At 51.0% G+C, this 21,575-nt stretch overlaps 1 protein-coding gene across 6 annotated transcripts in view; it reads left to right on the top strand.

The window, feature by feature from the left end:
* LOC119953186 (rho guanine nucleotide exchange factor 18-like) overlaps positions 1-21,575 on the top strand; it is a 257,696-nt gene that overhangs the window by 122,766 nt on the left and 113,355 nt on the right. For all 6 annotated transcript variants that reach the window (XM_038777166.1, XM_038777168.1, XM_038777167.1 and 3 more), the window contains exons 5-7: positions 7,256-7,370; positions 14,934-14,991; positions 20,191-20,232. In XM_038777166.1, coding sequence (XP_038633094.1) covers positions 7,256-7,370; positions 14,934-14,991; positions 20,191-20,232 — 215 coding nt within the window. The remainder of the gene's footprint in view (positions 1-7,255; positions 7,371-14,933; positions 14,992-20,190; positions 20,233-21,575) is intronic.

Here is a 21,575-nt window from a genome sequence, read left to right as displayed (position 1 = left end):
GCAGCTGTACCCAGTTCAGGCCCTAAGTTCTGCAACAGCGAGACTAAATCTCCCCATCTCCATTGGGCAGCGCGGTGGCACAGTGGTTATCACTGCTGCCTCACGGCACCAGGGTCCCAGGTTCAACTCTGGCCTTGGGTCGCTGTCTGTGCGGAGTCTGCGTGGGCTCCTCCCCGGGGGCTCCGGTTTCCTCCCACAGTCCAAAGATGTGCAGGTTAGGTGGATTGGCCATGCTAAATTGCCTCTTAGTGTCCAAGTACATGTAGGTTAGGTGGGCTTATGGGGATAGGGTGGGGGAATGGTTGAGGGTAGGGTGCTCTTTGAGAGGGTCGGTGCACACTCGATATGCCGAATGACCAGCACTGTAGGAATTCTATTCTCTGATCTCTCTGTCTTTAATAATAATAATAATCTCTATTGTCACAAGTAGGCCTACATTAACACTGCAATGAAGTTACCGAGAAAATCCCCTAGTCGCCACATTCCAGCGCCTGTTCGTATATACTGAGGGAGAATTCAGAATGCCCAAATTATCTAACACACGTCATAGAACATAGAACATACAATGCAGAAGGAGGCCATTTGGCCCATCGTGTCTGCACCGACCCACTTAAGCCCTCACTTCCACCCTATCCCCGTAACACAATAACCCCTCCTATCCTTTTTGGTCACTAAGGGCAATTTATCATGGCCAATCCATCAACCCTGCACGTCTTTGGGACTGTGGGAGGAAACCGGAGCACCGGGAGGAAACCCACGCAGACACGGGGAGAACGTGCAGACTCCGCACAGACAGTGACCCAAGCCGGGAATTGAACCTGGGAACCTGGAGCTGTGAAGCAACAGTGCTAACCACTGTGCTACCGTGCTGCCCTATGTGGCTAAGTAAATCCTACCTAATTGACAAAGTTTTTGGCCACCTGTCCAAATATGTGGCTTAGTGACAATCTTTTGTCAGATTAATACTCTTTTGTGTGGGGGGAGGGCATTTTACTCAGTTAAAGGTGCTATATAAATGCAATTTGTTGTTGTTTCTGGTAAACAATTGCTCATCGCAACGATCAATAAACCCTCCCAACCAGCAGAGGGAGTTAACGCTGGTTGCAGGGACAGTGGTGAGGCTGTCGCCTCTTGGGCCCAGGCTCACCTTGCCTTGTGGTCAGACCGTCTGACTGGGAGATGTTGAGAGACCAACACGTCCCCAGTGTATGTTCAAACCTGCTTTGGTTTTAGTTGGTGAAGGGGTGAGGGGGGGACGGGCTGTCCTCCTGCAGAATTGTTATTGCAGCTTGAGGCCACCAGAGGCCGCCAGGAGGGCGCATAGGTACCCCCCACCCCCCCACCAGAGGCCGATATGGGGAGGGGGGGGGGAGGGTTGGCATGGGGATGTTCTGTGGGCGAGGGGCATCTCCACCCACTACTGCACCCCACACTCCCACCCAACTTGCCAACGCCACTCGCCCCCTGCAAACCTCCACACCCCCCCCCCCCCCACGCCCCACCCTTGAACAGCCGGCTGACCTTCAAACGCCCCCCTCTCCATCTTCACTTCTGCCCACCCCTAGGAGGTTAGGAATTCACAGTTCTTAGACTGAAGTCTCATATATTGGCTGAAAGGTATTTTATTTATATTTTTATGGGATGCTGGCGTCACTGGCAGGGCCAGCATTTGATGCCCATCCCTAATTTCCCATGACAGGAGTTCAGAGGTTCTGCAGCCATGTGTAGGCCAGACCACGGAAGGACAGCAGGTTTCTGTCGCGGCAGGGAATTGCCAATTGATGACACTTTCACGACCACTAATACTGACACCAGGGGCGGGTTAATACTGACCCCCCACCGGGTCGGAGAATCGCCCGGGGTCGGCGTCAATCCCGCCCCCGCCGTGTCCTGAATTCTCCGCCACCAGAGATTCGTTGGGGGGGGGGGGGGGGGGGGGACTAGCGCCGCGCCAGTCGGCGGGCCCCCTGCGGCGATTCTCCGGCCCACGATGGGCCGAAGTCCCGCCGCTGTCAACCCTCTCCCGCTGGCGTGGATCAAACCACCTACCTTACCGGCAGGAGCAGGCAGCGTGGGCGGGCACCGGGGTCCTGGGGGGGGGGGGGGGGGGGGATCTGACCCCGGGGGGTGCTCCCACGTTGGCCTGGCCCGCGATCGGGGCCCACCGATCGGCGGGCAGGCCAGTGCCGTGGGGCACACTTTTTCTTCCGCCTTCACCATATCTTCACCATGGCGGAGGCGGAAGAGACCCCCTCCCTTGCGCATGCGCCGGGATGACATCAGCAGCTGCTGACGCTCCGGCGCATGTGCGGACTTACGCCGGCCAGCGAAGTCCTTTCGGCCCCGGCTGGCGTGGTGCCAAAGGCCGTTCACGCCAGCCGGCGGAGCGGGAACCACTCCGGCGCGGGCCTAGCCCCTCAAGGTGAGGGCTTGGCCCCAGACACCGGAGTGGTTCACGCCACTCCAACACGCCGGGACCCCCCCGCCCCGCCGGGTAGGGGAGAATCCCGGCCCAGTTTTCAATCTCAGATTTTATTTTTTTAATGAAGTGAATTTATTGATTAAGTTTAAATTCTACCAGCTGCTATGGTGGGATTTGAAACCTTGTCCACAGAACATTATCCTGATCCTCTGGATTTATACTCAAATGACATTGCCACCGTCTTCCTTTAAACTGCCCTATCATTCCGCATCGCCCCGTCAATGTAGAAAATGAACCCTTTCCCTTCTGATAGAGGGATATGGGCCAAATGCGGGCAAGCTTAGTGATAGAAACTGGGCAGCATGGACAAGCTGGGCCGAAGGGCCTGTTCCCATGCTGTAAACATCTATGACTCTGGGGACGGAGTGCTTCCCTTCCTAAGGGTCGTCCTCTGTCCCTCACTGCTGGACGTTGAGTGTCGCTGGATGTTTGAGTGCAGACCGAGCTGGGGGCTCGAATCCAGACCTCTGGATTGAAGGCTTCACCAACACTCAATGCCACATGAAGAACCGACTGCACGGAAGCGACTCCACTTGAGTGGGTTTCATGGACTTGTAATGTCACCTCCTACCCTCTGTAAACATCAGCTCATCCGGAACTCCACTTCCCATGTCCTAACTTGCACCCAGTCCTGTTCCACCCATTTTTCCTCCACTCACATTATCTGATGAACACATTGGCCCGAATTTTACAGCCCCGCCCGCCAGCGGGATTTTCCAGTCCCGGCTGAAGCCAATGGGGTTTTGAACGGCTCGCTGCATTTTCCAGCCCTGGCCCCAAGCGAAGGGGCTGTAAAATCCAGCCCCTTTGTTTTCGTAAAAGGTCCACCCTTGTTTCCAGATTTGGCCGCAGTCTGATGGGTACCTCCCTGTCTCTGTAAGCTCCCCCACAACCCTACAACCCTCTGAGATGTCTGTGCTGCTCCAATTAATACTAATAATAATAATCTTTATTATTGTCACAAGTAGGCTTACGTTAACACTGCAACGAAGTTACTGTGAAAATCCCCTAGTCGCCACATTCCGGCGCCTGTTCGGGTACACGGAGGGAGAATTCAGAATGTCCAAATTCCCTAACAGCATGTCTTTCTGGACTTGTGGGAGGAAACCGGAGCAGACACGGGGAGAACGTGCAGACTCCGCACAGACAGTGACCCAAGCCGGGAATCGAACCTGGACCCTGGCAGTGCTAACCACTGTGCCACCATGCCTGAACTCCGAAGAATCTCTGGCTCCATCGTTGTGACTTCAGCTGTCTGGGCCCTGATTTTCCCTCCATAAACCTCTCAGCCTTTCTCTCCTCAATTTAAGATGGTCCCTAGAAATCTCTTTGACCAAACGCTTGGCCACCTGACCCCCGAGTCTGCCCGTCCCCCGACCTTCCGTAACCCTGAGCTCACCCAAAACTCTGCTTCCTGTCTCCGACTTGCACCAAATTCTGTTCACCCCTCCCCCATCCTGTTCACCTGCCTCCTGGTTCTGCGATTTTAAGTCCTTGTATTCTATCCCCTCCATGGTCTTGCTGCTTCTTATCACTTGAACCTCCTCCAGTCTTACATCCCTTTCAGACATCTGTGCTCCTCCAATTCAGGCGTTTTGTATATCCCCGATTTATATCACTTGGTGCATTGACCCTCAGCTCTGCAATTCTCTCCCTACCCTACCCTACCCAGGGGCTGGTTTAGCTCACTCAGCTAAATCGCTGGCTTTTAAAGCAGGCCAGCAGCACGTTTCGATTCCCGTACCAGCCTCCCCGGACAGGCGCCGGAATGTGGCGACTAGGGGCTTTTCACAGTAACTTCATTGAAGCCTACTCGTGACAATAAGCGATTTTCATTTTTCATTCATTTTTTTCATTGTCCTTTAACCTCTCTCTGTTTAATATGCTCCTTCGGCAGCACGGTGGCGCAGTGGTTAGCATTGTTGCCTCACTGAGCCGAGGTCCCAGGTTCAATCCCAGCTCTGGCTCACTGTTCGTGTGGAGTTTGCACATTCTCCCCGTGTTTGCGTGGGTTTCACCCCCCCACAACCCAAAGATGCGCAGGCTAGGTGGTTTGGCCACGTTAAATTGCTCCTTAATTGGAAAAAATGAATTGAGTAGTCTAAATTTATATGCTAAAAAAATATGCTCCTTAACCCTTCCTCTTTGACCAAGCTCTTCATCACCTAACCTAATTTCTCTCTCTCTCCATGGTTTGTTACTGAGGGAGTGCTGCACTGTCGGAGGTGCCATCCATTGGGTGAGATGTTAAACTGAGGCCTCACCTGCTCAATTGAATAAAAAGATCCTGTGGTGCTATTGCAAAGAAGGGCTGGGAAGTTATCTCGCGTGTCAGAGCCAATGCTTATCCCTCAAACAGCATTTCCAAAAACTAATTTACTGGTCATTATCACAATGCGGTTCACGGGATCTTGCTGTGTGCAAACTGGTTTCCGCATTTTCGGCATTCCAGCAGAATCAAATAAGGAAGCCATTCTGCCCCTCACGTCTATACTGGTTCTCTGCAGGAGTAATTTACCACCGCCTTCTCCCCGTAGCCCTACAAGTATCTAGTTGGTTCTAAAGTGCTGTGAAAGGTTCTATATAAATGCAAGACTTCCTTTTCATCTTTGATGTGGAAGTGTTGGGACAAATTGCCCCCGAGGTGGACCACAATATGTTTTGCTACCTTTAAGTACTATAGTAAATGCAAGTTATTGGCCCCTCACCCCATGCACTGCAGTGAAGGAGTTTGTCTTAATGACTTCTCAGAATGTGGGCGTCACTGCTGGCTGGGGTTTGCGATTTATTGCCCATCTCTTGTCCTGCATTGAGAAGACGCTGGTGAGTCTTCCTCTTATCCTGTCACTGCTGAGTGGTGACGTGCTCCTGGATCGAGGGATGGACAATAAATGGCAGCCTTGCCAGTGATGCTGGGAATGATTTAAGATTTCTGACCTGGACGATTAATCCTACGAGCCTGTGTCTGAATAAGCCACCATGAGAGGGAAAACTATCTTCCAAGACAGAACAGAGAACAGCTCACACTAGGGGGAGATTACTCTTCAAAATAGTTAAACACCTTTCAGTTACATTTCTGATGGGGATTTTCCAGGTAAGGCGCTCATACTAAACCGTTACTTTTTCAGCGTGGATTCTTGTCCCCTAGGACTTTTCCTCTTGAGCTAGGAGCTTAAACTTACTCAGTGTGACACAGACCCAATTATATTTTAGTGGGGTTTTATTAGAAACATTTTAAAGTATAAAACAGATTGACGAGAGTCTACAAAATGTAAGTCTGCTAACAGTTTGCCATTACTGAAAGAGAAATATACTTAAACATAGATATCCAGAAGTTATCTCTATTTCAAAACTTTTAACAAAGTAAGAAAGTCCGACTTACAGAATGACTTGCTTGGCGAAACAGGCAGGAGCAGAACCTTGACTTCACCCTCTTGCAGGGGAAGAAGAGAATGCCGGTTCAGTCAAATCTGCATCTTTTTATACATTTTTCTTCCCTTTCTCTAGAATAGCCTGATGTTCCTTATCTCTGTATTAAACAGCCCGTCTTAGAGATGGCTATTCATGTTTGTAAATTTATATATCTTTTTCTTAAAGACGGTGATAGCCTGGTATCTTTTTTAACCTTAACGGAACTAGCCCATAGTAGTCCATTTAAAAGACGGCTGTACATAGTTGTAGGATTTTTTCTTTAAGGATGGTGACCTTCACAGGCCCTGTTATCAATGTTTAATTGTGGTGCTGATGTCAATACATCTTGAAAAAAGGCCAGAGTAATAGTGGTTTGAGCACCATGTAATCCCTGTGGGCCTCTTTTTAACTTTTTACCAATGACATTTTTCAGTTGGGAAGTATTTATGTTTATCAACTCAACATCTTAGAGTGTAATTTATTCTCTTTGTGTTACATTAATTGTTTGGGGTAGTCGTATTCATAATTCAATTGTTACATTTCTAATGGGTATTAGGGATTCTGAATGATAATTACATGTTACAGGTTTCATTTGTACTAATCTAATTCTGTGGTCAGTGTGATATTCATCACTGCACCCTCATCCTGGGAATTATGTCAAAAAAGTAGGGAATTCCAGGAAAGAAAAAAAGGAATATTTACATTTCTATAGGTCTTTGCACCTCCCAAAGCACTCAACAGCCAGCAGGATATTTTTTGTAGTGCTGTCATGGATGTAATGTCGGTATCTAATCCGTGCTCAGCAATATCCCACAAACAGCAATGCGATAATGACCGGCTAATCTGATTTTGGTGATGTTGATTGAGGTTTAAATATTGGCCAGGCGATTGGGGAAAGCTCCCTAAGCTCTCCTTCAATATAGGGGTCTTTCATATTCATCGGAGAGGGTAGAAAACCCACCGTTTAATGTAGAAACTGAAAGACAGCTCTGTCAACAATGCAGCACTGCTATATCGAAGGGTCAGTCCAGGGTTTTTGTGTCCAAGTCTCTGGGGTATGACTTGAATCTAATGATTATGAAGGAGCAATGAGTTAAGCCCCTGCATGACTGAGGAGGATAGCTGAGGGGCTTTGACAGCATGGATGACTGATAGTCAATTCCCAATATTTGGTTAATGAGCATTAGCTTTCGGAGCACTGCTCCTTCCTCAGGTGAAAGAGCAGTGCTCCGAAAGCTAGTGATTCGAAACAAACCTGTTGGACTTTAACCTGGTGTTGTAAGGCTTCTTACTGTGCTCGCCCCAGCCCGACGCCGGCATCTCCACATCTTGGTTAATGATGTTTTTGCTTGTTGCTTCCAGGTGAAAGCGGCTACAAAGATGCGGCCACGATTAGAGACGGGATATTCTTCTTCCTCCAAGGCAGCACCGAGCCACTCCTCCCGGAGTCTGCCTACATCACAATCCAGAGAGACAGGTGAATGGAACACTCAGTAAACTAACAGGTCCAACTCGGAGTCCCCTCCACTCTCACAATGGGTGAATAAAAGGCCTGGTGTGGTGTTGACCGGTGGAATGATCCCGTGGTCTGGAATTTCCCTGAGAGGGCTATTTCCCTACCGTTCTGCCAGGAAGTCCAGGAAAGGCTGCCACCGCCTAAAAAACCCTTGTACTGATCCCCTCAGGGCAAATTTCACCTTCTCCAATTTGATGAACCCCACCATATCATTGATCCAGGCCTCCACGCTTGGGGGCCTCGCATCCTTCGGGACCAACACAGTTAAGCTATCCTTCTTGTTTCTTAACAGTGCTTCAAACAACTGGGTAATGATTTACTCAGAAATGACCCTTATTTTCCTGCATTAATCTTCCATGCCACTGTTTAAAGATTAATGGATGTTGCACTGTACAGTGCATAATAGGCTTTGCTCCCTTCTACTAAAACCGTTTGTTACTTGATTGAAGTGGACTGCTGCCTGAATCCATCACCCAGTGGGATTCCATTGTGCCTCTTCCAGGGCACGTCTTGAACTCTAACTTTGTCCAAATTAGTGAACTAACTGTTGTACAGGTACTTTTCTGGAGTTACCGTATATTGTCCTGTAAAGATCCATGCAATAAATAGAATTTATTGTTTTTGTGTAAAGAAAAAAGGGAAGGAAATCTGCCACCCTTATCTGGTTTGGCCTATATTCGACTCCAGACCCACAGCAATGTGGTTGACACATAAATGCCCTATGGAACGGCTGAGCAAATCACTCAGTTGTACCTAACCACAACGAAGATTACAAAAAGGAATGAAACCAGACGGGCCACCCAGCATTGACTTAGACACCAGAAACAACAGCAAACCAAGTCTATCGTCACTGCAAAGTCCTTCTTATAACATCTGGGGGTTTGTTCCAAAGTTGGAAGAGCTGTCCCACTGACTCGTCAATCATAGTCATGCTCACGGAATCAATGTTCCAGACACCACCATCACCATTTCTGGGTATGCCTATCCCACAGGCAGGACACACCCAGCAGAGGTGGCGGTACAGTGGTATACAGCTGGGAGGGAGTTGCCCTGAGAGTCCTCCACGTAAACTCTGGACCCCATGAAGTCTCGTGGCACCAGGCCAAGCGTTGGCAAGGAACCCCCCTGCTGATTACCACGTACTGTCCCTCCTCGGCTGATGAATCAGTGCTCCTCCATGTTGAACACCACTTGGAGGAAGCATGAGTGCGGCCTCAACCGGGATCTTGGATTCATGTCGCACTCATGCGTGTGGAATTTAGCTATAAGATTTTGCTCGCCGATTCTGCGTTGTCGCGCGTCCTGAAGGCCGCCTTGGAGAACGCTTACCCGGAGATCAGAGGCTAAATGCCATTGACTGCTGAAGTGTTCCCCGACTTGAACGGAACATTCCTGCCTGGTGATTGTCGCACGACGGCCATTCATTCGTTGTCGCAGTGTCTGCATGGTCTCGCCAATGTACCACCGGGATCAACCGGGATCTGGGATTCATGTCGCATTACATTCACTCCCCACCATCTGGCCTGGACTTGGATTACCCCCTATCTCTGCATCTGTAAAGACTTGATTACCCGCAAATGCTCGCATTCCAAGCATTGTCTGGCATCTCTGACTTTGTCTATATATATGTTTCTGGAACATATCTCTCCATTCACCTGAGGAAGGAGCAGTGCTCTGAAAGCTTGTGTTTGAAACAAACCTGTTGGACTTTAACCTGGTGTTGTAAGACTTCTTACTGTGCTCACCCCAGTCCAACGCCAGTATCTCCACATCATCACAGTATCGGTAGAAGTGACCACTGCACGATCCTCGTGGAGACAATGTCCCGACTCCACATTGACGATACTGTCCATCGTGTTGTGTAGCACTACCACCGTGCTAAATGGGATAGAATTCGAACAGATCTAGCAACTTCCGACTGGGCATCCATGAGGTGTTGTGGATCGGCAACAGCAGAATTGTACTCAGCCACAGTCTGTAACCTCATAGCCGGCATATCCCCCACTCTACCATTACCACCAAGTCAGGGGATCAACCCTTGTTCAATGAAGAGTGCAGGAGAGCCAGGAGCAACATGAGGCTGTGTAAGAATGAGGTGTCAATCTGGTGAAGCTACAACACAGGACTACTTGTGTATCAAACATCATAAGCAGCAAGTAATAGACAGAGCTAAGCAATTCCACAACCAACACATCAGATCTAAGCTCTGCAGTCCTGCCACATCCAGCCATGAATGGTGGTGGACAATTAAACAACTCACTGAAGGAGGAGACTCCACAAATATCCCCATCCTCAATGATGGAGGAGCCCAGCACATCTGCACAAAAGATAAAGCTGAGGCATTCGCACCAATCTTCAGCCAGAGGGGGCTTCATCTCAGTCTCCTCTGGAGGACCCCAGCATCGCAGATGTCAGTCTTCAGCCAATTCGATTCACTCCCTGTGATATAAAGAACGCCTGAAGGCCCTGGATACTGCAAAGGCTCTGGGCCCTGACAATATTCCAGCAATTGTTTAGAAGACTTGTGCTCTTGAACTTGCCGCGCCCCTATCCAAGCTGTTCCAGTACAGCTACAAGACTGGCATCTACCTGGCAATGTGGAAAACTGCCCAGGTGTGTCCTTTACACACAAAACAGGACAATTCCAACCCAGCCAATTACTGCCCCATCAGTCTACTCTCCATCGTCAGTAAAGTGATGGAAGGGGTCATCAACAGTGCTATCAAGCGACACCTACTCAGCAATAACCTGCTCACTGGCGCTGAGTTTGGGTTCCGTCAGGGTCAGTCAGCTCATTACAGCCTTGGTTCAAACATGGACAAAAGAGCTGAATGCCAGGGATGAGGTGAGAGTGACTGCCCCTCGACATCAAGGCAGCATTTGACTGAGTATGGCATCGAGGAGCCCTAGCAAAAACTGACGTCAATGGGAATCTGGGGGAAAACTCCCTGCTGGCACAAAGGAAGATGGTTGTGGTGGTTGGAGATCAATCAACCCATTTCCAGGACATCACTGCAGGAGTTCCTCAGGATAATGTCCTCGGCCCAACAATCTTCAGCTGCTTCATCAGTGACCTCCTTCCATCACAAGGTCAGAAGTGGGGATGTTTGCAGATCACTGTACAATGTTCAGCACCATTCACGACTCCTCAGATAATGAAGCAGTCCATGTCCAAGTGCATCAAGATCCGGACAATATCCAGGCTTGGGCTGACAAGTGGCAATTAACATTCATGTCACACAAGTGCCAGGCAATTACCATCTCCAACAAGAGAGAATCTAACCATCATCCCATGACATTTAATGACATTACCATTGCTGAATCCCCACTATTAACATCCTGGGGGTTACCATTGACCAGAAACTGAACTGGACTAGCCACATAAATACTATGGCTACCAGAGCAGGTCAAAGGCTAGGGGCGGGTTTCTCCCATACCCGGCGGGGCAGAGGGTCCCGGCGGGACGGAGTGGCGTGAACCACTCCGGCGTAGGGCCGCCCCAAAGGTGCGGAATCTTCAGCACCTTCAGGGGCTAGGCCGGCGCCGGACTGGTTTGCGCCCCGCCGGCCGGCGTGGAAGGCCTTTGGCACCGCACCAGCCGGGACCGAAGGGACTCTGCCGGCTGGCGCGGGTCCGCGCATGCGCGAGAGCGTCAGCGACTGCTGACGTCATCCCCAGGCATGCGCAGGGCGGCGGGGGTTCACCTATGCGTCGGCCATGGCGCAGGCTGACACGGCCGGCCCGTAGGAAAAGAGTGCCCCCACGGCACAGGCCCACCCGCGGATCGCTGGGCCCCGATCGCGGGCCAGGCCACCGTGGGGGCACCCCCCCAGGGCCAGATTGCCCCGCGCCCCCCCCCCCCAAGGACTCCGGAGCACGCCCGCGCCGCCAGGTCCCGTCGGTAAGGGACCTAGTCTGATTTACGCCAGCAGGACCGGCATAGAACCAGCGGGACTTCGGCCCATCGCGGGTCGGAGAATCGCTGTTGGGGCCTTTGGTGCCGGAGAATTCGGCGGCCGGCGGGGGCAGGATTCACGCCGCCCCCCCCCCCGGCGATTCTCCAACCCGGCGGGGGTTGGAGAATCCTGCCCTAGGAGTCCTCCTGACCACCGTCCCCCACCTAAAGCTTGTCCACCATTTATGAAGCACAAGTCAGGAGTGTGATGGACTCTCCACTTTCCAGCTCCAACAACACTCAAGAAGCTCAACACCATCCAGGACAAGGCAATCTGCTTGATTGCTCCTCCTGCCATAAACATTCAAACCCTCCACGACCAACAAACAGTAGCAGCCGTGTGTACCATCTACAAGATTCACTTCAGGAACTCACCAAGGTTCCTTAGGCAGCACCTTCCAAACCCTCGACCATGACCATCTTGGACGAAAAAGGTAGTAGGTGCACAGGAAGCATCACCACCTGGAAGCTCTCCTCCAAGTCATCCTGACTTGGAAATATATCAGCCATTCCTTCACTGACGCTTGGTCAAATTCCTGGAACTCCTTTCCCTAACAGCACTATGGGTGTACCTACACCACATGGACTGCAGCGGTTCAAGAAGGCAGCTCACCACCACCGTCTCAAGGGTAACTAGGGATGGGCAATAAATGACGGCCTAGCCAGCTATACACAAATCCCATGAATTGATTTTATTTAAAGTCCACTGGCCCTCACAGCCCCGTCCGACACGTGAAGAACATCCGGTTGCGTGAAATATCAGAATGTGTCTGGGTGAGATATCAGAATGTGTCTGGGTGAGATATCAGAATGTGTCTGGGTGAGATATCAGAATGTGTCTGGGTGAGATATCAGAATGTGTCTGGGTGAGATATCAGAATGTGTCTGGGAGAGATATCAGAATGTGTCTGGGTGAGATATCAGAATGTGTCTGGGAGAGATCCTGCTGGTCCCGTCCCTTCTCCCCCCAGTGGGTTACCTGGCAGTGGAGCGGGCGAGCCAGGGTTACCTGGCAGTGGAGTGGGCGAGCCAGGGTTACCTGGCAGTGGGGTGGGGGAGCCAGGGTTACCTGGCAGTGGGGTGGGGGAGCCAGGGTTACCTGGCAGTGGGGTGGGGGAGCCAGGGTTACCTGGCAGTGGAGTGGGCGAGCCAGGATTACCTGGCAGTGGGGTGGGGGAGCCAGGGTTACCTGACAGTGGAGCGGGCGAGCCAGGGTTACCTGGCAGTGGGGTGGGCGAGCCAGGGTTACCTGGCAGCGGAGTGGGGGAGCCAGGATTACCTGGCAGTGGAGTGGGCGAGCCAGGGTTACCTGGCAGTGGGGTGGGCGAGCCAGGGTTACCTGGCAGTGGAGTGGGCGAGCCAGGGTTACCCGGCAGTGGGGTGGGTGAGCCAGGGTTACCTGGCAGTGGGGTGGGCGAGCCAGGGTTACCTGGCAGCGGGGTGGGCGAGCCAGGGTTACCTGGCAGTGGGGTGGGGGAGCCAGGGTTACCTGGCAGTTGAGTGGGCGAGCCAGGGTTACCTGGCAGTGGAGTGGGCGAGCCAGGGTTACCTGGCAGTGGGGTGGGCGAGCCAGGGTTACCTGGCAGTGGAGTGGGCGAGCCAGGGTTACCTGGCAGTGGGGTGGGGGAGCCAGGGTTACCTGGCAGTGGGGTGGGGGAGCCAGGATTACCTGGCAGTGGGGTAGGCGAGCCAGGGTTACCTGGCAGTGGAGTGGGCGAGCCAGGGTTACCTGGCAGTGGAGTGGGGGAGCCAGGATTACCTGGCAGTGGAGTGGGCGAGCCAGGGTTACCTGGCAGTGGGGTGGGGGAGCCAGGGTTACCTGGCAGTGGGGTGGGGGAGCCATACCAAAGCCCACAGACTTTCGCTGGACTGTAAAATCCCACTGGGGGAAATTCAATTTGATTAATTGGTAAATGGGGAATAAAAAGCTATTGAGATGACCGTGGGACTACCGATGGTTGTTAAAAGCATCTGGTTCACTAATTTATTTTAGGAAAAGAATCTGCTGTTGTTGCGCAGTCTGGCCTACGTGCGCCCAGACCCATAGCACACTACTACCCTCTGAATTAGCGTCATAGTGCCCAGGCCCATAGCACACTACTACCCTCTGAATTAGCGCCATAGTGCCCAGGCCCATAGCACACTACTACCCTCTGAATTAGAGCCATAGATGTTTCCAGCATGAAAACAGGCCCTTCGGCCCAGCTAGTCCATGCCGCCCAGTTTCTATCACTGAGCTAGTCCCACTTACCTGCATTTGGCCCATATCCCTCTATACCCACCCTGCCCATGTAAGTATCTAACTGTTTTTTAAAGGAAAACATTGTACCCACCTCTACCACTGCCACTGGCAGCCTGTTCCAGATGCTCATCACCCTCTGTGTGAAAACATTTCCTCTCTGGTCTCTTTTGTATCTCTCTCCTCTCACCTTAAACCTATGCCCTCTAGTTCTAGACTCCTCTACCTTTGGGAAAAGATGTTGACGTCTACCTTATCTATGCTCCTCATAGGGGCAGCACGGTAACGCAGTGGGTTAGCCCTGCTGCCTCACGGCGCTGAGGTCCCAGGTTCAATCCCGGCTCTGGGTCACTGTCCGTGTGGAGTTTGCACATTCTCCCCGTGCCTGCGTGGGTTTCACCCCCACAATCCAAAGATGTGCAGGATAGGTGGATTGGCCACGCTAAATTGGAAAAAATGAATTGGGTACTCTAAATTTTTTTTTTAAATATCAATGCTCCTCATTATTTATAGACCTCTAAAAGATCACCTCTAATTGGCCTCGCAAACCATTCAGTTCAAGGGCAATTATGGATGGATAATAAATGCTGGGCCTTGACAGCAATGCCCACATCCCATAACAAAGGTCAAGGGTCAGAGACCTCCCTCCATGTATTGCTATTTTCTCTGTGGACAATTGATCACTGTGTCATTCTTTAAAAATTAATTGCAATAACACATTTAAATGAAGAGGCCAATTTTAGATTCCTCTCAGCTGCACCTCCTCCTGCTCCTTCTTGTAGCTACTCCAGGAGTTCAGCTGTCACGGTATGTCACACTCATCTGTCGTGTGTCATCCTCACGCTTGCAACTCATCTTCGCCCACTCTTGTGAAGTCGTACGTACAAATTACGAGCAGGAGTAGGCCATTGAATACGTTCACGGCTGATTTTATTGTGGCCCCAACTCTACATTCCTGCCTGGGCCTGGTAACCTTTGACTCCTTTTGTTGGTCAAGAACCAACCGACCTCTACCTTAGAAATAATCAATGACCCGGCCTCCACCACTCTCCGGGGGAAAATGTCTGTTATCCAACTAGGCCCAAGTCGACCCCTCTTTCTGCTGCTCCCTGTGTTTTTGCTCTGGGCGAGATTTCTGTAACTTTTTAGCTCCGATCAAACGGCTGAAATACGGGCATTTTCTTCTCTGGATGTCACCTTTTAGAGTTCCTTTGCTCTCGCAGTTTCAGGGCACCTTCTCACTTGTCTCGTGGTCGGTTAATGGAACTTCAGCAGTTGCTCGAGAATCCCCTTGATTGTATTAATTGTGTTTTTTTCTCCTCCGCTTCAGAATCTGAAACCTCCCTGGGGATCCAAGAGGAAAAGGAAAATCTGGAGCCCAACGACTTGTACGTATGAAAGGGTTAAGCTGAAGAGCCTGTCACATTAGTCTGCGTGTTAATGAATCAGCCAGTGGGCTGTTTGTCATTGGAACTTTCATTAACAAGGGTAGTTTGGGGGCAGCACGGTGGCGCAGTGGGTTAGCCCTGTTGCCTCAGTCACGGCGCTGAGGTCCCAGGTTCGATCCCGGCTCTGGGTCACTGTCCGTGTGGAGTTTCCACATTCTCCCCGTGTTTGCGTGGGTCTCACCCCCACAACCCAAGGATGTGCAGGGTAGGTGGATTGGCCACGATAAATTGACCCAGAATTGGAAAAAATTTATTGGGTACTCTAAATTTAAAAAAAGGGTATTTTGGACTGTTGCGTGGGTCGTTCAGTCCGTGCTTCTTTAAGGGGTAGGGGACAATGACAAGGATATAGGGCGGGATTCTCCAGCCGCACTCACCCGGAGACTGGATATTCCCGCCCAAGGTCATTGGACCTTTATATGGTCAGTGTCCCGCCCATGGCGATCTTACGGTGGGCAAGGTGGAAGAATCCAGCCCATAAAATCAGCTCACGGTTCAACCATGATCGTATTGAGAAGCTGGGGATGTTCTCCATTAAGCAAAACCGATTGAGGTGGGATTTTTAAAAAGTGAACAAGATCAAGGCAGGTTTAGATAAGGTGAAACAAAGAGGTCATTGACCGGAGCTTTTTGACCATTCACGCTGGCAGGATCTACCGGCCCTGCCGGCGGCGCACTCCTACCGCGGGTCAATGGGAAGCCCTGTTAACAATGGCGGGTCCGGAAAATCTAAGGGGATAAAACTGGGAAATGATTCTGAGTGGATTGGTCTACAGCAGGGGTGGGCAATCTTTTCCGTGCAAGGGCCACATTCAGAAATTCACAATTTTAAAGGGCCGCATAGTATTAATAGTCCCGGTTGTAACCAATTAGCGTGCGGCATATACCTCAGCGCTTCCCCCGGCGGCATCCTGCCTTTAGCCCTCTTTATCTCTACTTTTCAAAAATGGCGCTTCACCCGGTTATGATTCTGGGCGCCTCATATAGAACATAGAACAGTACAGCACAGAACAGGCCCTTCGGCCCTCAATGTTGTGCCGAGCAATGATCACCCTACTCAAGTCAACGTATCCACCCTATACCAGTAACCTAACAGCCCCCCCCCCTATTAACCTTATTAAAAAAAAATTTAAAAAAAATTTTTTTTTTTTTTTTATGACTTGATCTTGGTGGGCCGCAAAAAGACCTTTGGCGGGCCGCATGCGGCCCACGGGCCGTAGTTTGCCCACCCCTGGTCTACAGAGAGCCAGCCTGGACTCGATGGCCCCTTCTGTGCTGTAATGATTATGTAACCTTATGGACGACAGAGCAAGCTCAATGGGATAAATGGCTTCCTCCTGTTCCCAGGTTCTTTGCTTTGCCCCTCTCCTTAACCCTTCACATGATCAGAGAGCCACCCCTTTCTCCCACACCCACCTTCCCATTGACTCCAGCCCGAGAGTTGACGATGGGTCAGAATCTATTCAGTTAACTTCATTGTGAACAGTCCTCCTCGCTCCGTTTATTGTCAGGTTTGAATGTGCAGGAAAGAAAAAATTTGCATGTATGGAGCGCCTTTCGCAACTTCAGGCCTGTTCCTCAGCTGTAGGTTCTAAGCAACCTGCCCATCTTAGGCAAATTATGTTTTTTTTTAATTTAGAGTACCCAATTATTTTTTCTAATTAAGGGGCAATTTAGCGTGGCCAATCCACCTAACCTGCACATCTTTGGGTTGTGGGGGTGAAACCTACGCAGACACGGGGAGAATATGCAAACTCCACACGGACAGGGAAATGATGTTAAAGGATCTCCACTGGTGCAGAGTTGGGATGCTGATCTGCATGACTCAGCTGAGCCTCCAGGTGGAGCTACACCCAGGGAATTTGACAACAGATGCAACATATTGCCATTAATGTTAATATCCAATTTTTCTTCCATCCATGTGTTATGAGCTGCAAGAGAGAATCATCTTGCACCGTATCCAACCAACCGTGGAGGATACACGATCCATAGACCAAAATGGATTACTTAAGGAGCGCAGCGCAGAAGATCAAGGGCTGGATTCTCTGGTCCGTCAGTTGCGTGTTCCTCCTGCTCCAGGTACTTGTCCTCAGCACCCACATAGAAAATGGCTTTCAAAAGTGCCTGAAAACTGGAGTCATCTACCTCGATCTCGCTGCAGCCTACAACACTGTATGGCACACAGGCTTACTGGTCAAGCTTTCTAGTGTCCTACAGCTCTGGGTTGTTGGTACCATAGCTTCACTTCTTCTTCAAAACAGATTATTTAGAGTCCATATGGGGTCCAAAGCCAGTAGGTGGAAGAGGCAGCGAAATGGCCGACCTCAAGGATCAGTTCTGCCCCCCCCCCCCCCCCCGCAATCCTGTTCAACCTGTGATGCATCATCAATCGGACACGAGACGAGAAGTAGTTCCAAACGACAGGCTTTAATGCACAAGATATGTGCCCGGCATTAGACGTACAGAGAGAAAGGCCGACTGCCAGCCGGTACGGGTTCTTATACTCCGCCTCGTAGGCGGAGCAACCCACCTCTCAGCCAATCGGCAGGGAGGCACATGACTTGCTTCAGCCAATCGGCAGAGAGGCACATGACTTGCCTGGGCCAATGGGCAGCGAGTCTTCTGCACCAATGGCAGCTCGGTTCTAGGGTACCGTAATGTCCCTAGTCATACAACCACAACCTGTAGATAAATAACCTGCCAGCTACACACAGACACAAATTCATCGACGCAGATGCCATTGCCGTGCTTACAAAGCGAGAGATTCTGAGGACATTAACAGACCCCTTCAGGACGACCTGAGTGAAATCTGTGACAACAGTGCTGCCAAAACCATGTCATGTGTCTGCCACTTTCACAATACAAGAGGTCACCAAGAACTTGAGCTCTACCTAAACACCACCCTACACCTACCTAACCTCGATGTCACTTTGGGACCACACACTGACCTCAAAGCCCCACCTCCGGAAAGTCGCAACAATCTCAACAGCAAACTAGCAGGAACCTCTTGGGGAGCCAACACCAGAACCTTACCTTCAGGTCTGGAGAGAGATGCAGTGGGATTTGTCAAGGTTCATCCCGAGCAGCTCTGTGACACAGGACTCTGTGCTCTACGGACTGTTTCCAGGGATACACACCGAGACAAACATCAACTGCTGCTGGAAGGTCATCAACTCGGTGAAAGACAATGGGCGAGATTCTCCGCAAATGCGGAGAATCGTAAAGGCTGTCGTGGGACAGCCGTGACCCACGGCAGCCTTCACGCCCACTTCCGTGGCCGATTCTCCCCCCCGGGCGGGGCTAGGAGCGCGGCCCCGTGCGTCACGGCGGTGCGGCCTTGACGACGGTCGTCAAGGCCGCACATCAAGCGTCACGCTGGCTGACGCGGTCGATGATGTCAGCCGCGCATGCGCAGGCTGGACAACGCCAACCCGCGCATGCGCAGTTGGCATCTTTTCCCTCAGCCGCCCCGCAAGACGTGGCGGCTTGATCTTGCGGGGCGGCGGAGGGAAAAGAGTGCGTCCGTTATGGATGCACGGCCCGTGATCGGTGCCCACCGATCGCGGGCCTATGCCCCCTTTGGCACGGCCGTGGTACTGCCGAGCCAATCGGGCCCCCAGAAGCTCCAAACGGGCATCTGGCACCCGTTTCATGACGGCAGCGAGCAGGTGTGTTTGCTGCCGTGTTGAAACAGGCGTGAAGGCCCGGCCGCTTGGCCCATCGGCCTCGGAGAATCGCCACTCGCCGGAAAAACCGGCGAGCGGTGATTCGTGGCGTGGGTCGGGCGTGGGGGGGGGGGGGGGGGAGAATAGCGGGAGGGCATGAAAAATGTCGGGAGGCCCTCCCGCTATTCTCCCACCCGGCGTGGGGGGCGGAGAATCCCGCCCACTCTTTGGTCTGCCCGAAACTTGCTGATCTTCCAGTGCAAAGAATTGTCCTCGACCGAGTATTGCAGACTGGCACATTCCAAGGTCCAGGACTACGTGCTGAGGGACGCACTCAAGCTTGGGGCAGCTGCCGCCAAGGCGCAATGGGGAAAGACCACTGTGTAGGTCTTATCAGCAAATGTACACCGAGGGGTGGGTAACAGTGTAAAACCCCTCGGTCCGGGTCTTCAATACCACAATGTATGAAAGAAACATGAATATGTAAATATTTAAGAAAGAATTGTAAGGTAAAGAGGGATATGTGTGTAATGTCATCCCAATTGAATGGAAGAAAGTTAAGGGAATGTGTAACTTTGATGGAAATGTACAGTCAAGACAATTCAAAATATTCTGTAATGTTTATTATAGATTTTATGAATAAAGTATATTTTTTGAAAAAAAAACACATCAGAACTTTATCTTTGACTCTCTGCTAACTCAGTCGCTGAGTACTGCTCTAATGTCTGGAAGGAATCTACGCTCCAGAAAATTGCAGGTGTCCAGCTGGATGAGACCATGAGGAATATCTCAGGAGCTTTCCGGTCAACAATCACAAATTGGCTACCTGTGCTCTGCAACATTGCGCCACCACAGACTCGACATGTAGCGAGCACAGCACGATTACTAGAAAGCGTTCACAAAAATCCAGATCAGCCACTGGTAGAAGACATCACCCACCCAGCAAACGCCTCAACTCAGGGCAGCCAATCTGGGCCAAGCTGCAGGCAGTTCTGCTGCGGACCTGTGGAAGGACCTGTGACACATCACCCACAATGCAGCCCAGAATCAGCACTTGGCTGATGATCCCACATTGGCAATCCCGCCTCCCACGTGGCGAATGGGTCAAACTGGACAGGTTCCGTGCCGGAGTCGGACCCTGCCTGCTAGTTTGCTGTTGAGATTGTTGCGACTTTCTGGAGGTGGGGCTTTGAGGTCAGTGTGTGGTCCCAAAGTGACGTGTCTCCGCTGGGGACACTGACGCACGCCTGTGGCAAAGTACAAACTGGGCCATATGGTCGACAAACTGGGCCATATGTCCTGACCTGAGCCTCAGTGGCTGTCTCATTGGCGTACACCAGGCCGATGAGGAGGATACCGACTCGCTGAAGAACTTCAAATTTGACATCCAACTGTTCATCAGTTCACACGAGAGACGTAGTAACGTCAACTGAACGGAGATCTGAATTGACGTTGTTTTCCTCTTGTCTTTCAGGCTGGTTCAGCAAGTTCTGCTGGAATTGAAGGCGTTTCACGGGTTAGTCATGTTTCATTTGTTATTTTAACACCCGACCCCCGAAGGGGTTTCAGCCGTCTTGAGAATATATTCAGAAAGTTTAATCCAGAGGGAAATTGGATCTTGACTTGAAAAGGAAACCTTTGCTGGCTACAGGGAAAAAGCGAGAGCAGGTGTGACAAATTCGATGGTCTTTCCAAAGAGGTGGCATTGGCATGATGGGCCGAATGGCCTCCTTCTGTGCAGCATGGTTCAGAGCAAAATGTGAACCCAATATCTGCTGCTGGAGCACCCCTTGTCTTTCTAGGAGCACAGGTTCCCGCCTCCCCAATACTGTCTGGGATAAGCAACACCCTCAAGCGTTGGATTCCCAAACTAGGGAAACACAAGACATTTGGTTTACAAGTGCAACAGGTGATTAAGAAGGCAAATGGAATTTTGTCCTTCATTGCTAGAGGGATGGAGTTTAAGACTAGGGAGGTTATGTTGCAATTGTATAAGGTGTTAGTGCGGCCACACCTGGAGTATTGTGTTCAGTTTTGGTCTCCTTACTTGAGAAAGGACGTACTGGCGCTGGAGGGTGTGCAGAGGAGATTCACTAGGTTAATCCCAGAGCTGAAGGGATTGGATTATGAGGAGAGGTTGAGTAGACTGGGACTGTACTCGTTGGAATTTAGAAGGATGAGGGGGGATCTTATAGAAACATTTAAAATTATGAAGGGAATAGATAGGATAGATGCGGGCAGGTTGTTTCCACTGGCGGGTGACAGCAGAACTAGGGGACATAGCCTCAAAATAAGGGGAAGTAGATTTAGGACTGAGTTTAGGAGGAACTTCTTCACCCAAAGGGTTGTGAATCTATGGAATTCCTTGCCCAGTGAAGCAGTTGAGGCTCCTTCATTACATGTTTTTAAGGTAAAGATAGATAGTTTTTTGAAGAATAAAGGGATTAAGGGTTATGGTGTTCGGGCCGGAAAGTGGAGCTGAGTCCACAAAAGATCAGCCATGATCTAATTGAATGGCGGAGCAGGCTCGAGGGGCCAGAAGGCCTACTCCTGCTCCTAGTTCTTATGTTCTTATGTTCTTATGTTCTTATGTGGCATTGTCACATCGGTAAGGTCCAGGCACCCCTGTCCTTCCACCTCTGAACACCATCACACGCATACTCCCTGTGGTGAATGTGATTCACACCGGATTATAATCTGTATACCTGTATACATGTGTCTGTATTGTAAGTGCATTTGCACTACCTGTCCTCCAGGGGGAGTAGCTCTGGGAATGGTCGAGTTGTACGGGGCTGCTCCCTTGGCTCTGCCCAGGACTCCTCCCCCGGAAGCTGCTGTATAAAAGATCAGTGCCACATG

Source organism: Scyliorhinus canicula, chromosome 18, assembly GCF_902713615.1.
Source record: "Scyliorhinus canicula chromosome 18, sScyCan1.1, whole genome shotgun sequence".
Lineage (NCBI taxonomy): Eukaryota > Metazoa > Chordata > Chondrichthyes > Carcharhiniformes > Scyliorhinidae > Scyliorhinus > Scyliorhinus canicula.
Note: the sequence above shows the minus strand (reverse complement) of the source record. Positions and strands in the feature narration are given on the sequence as shown.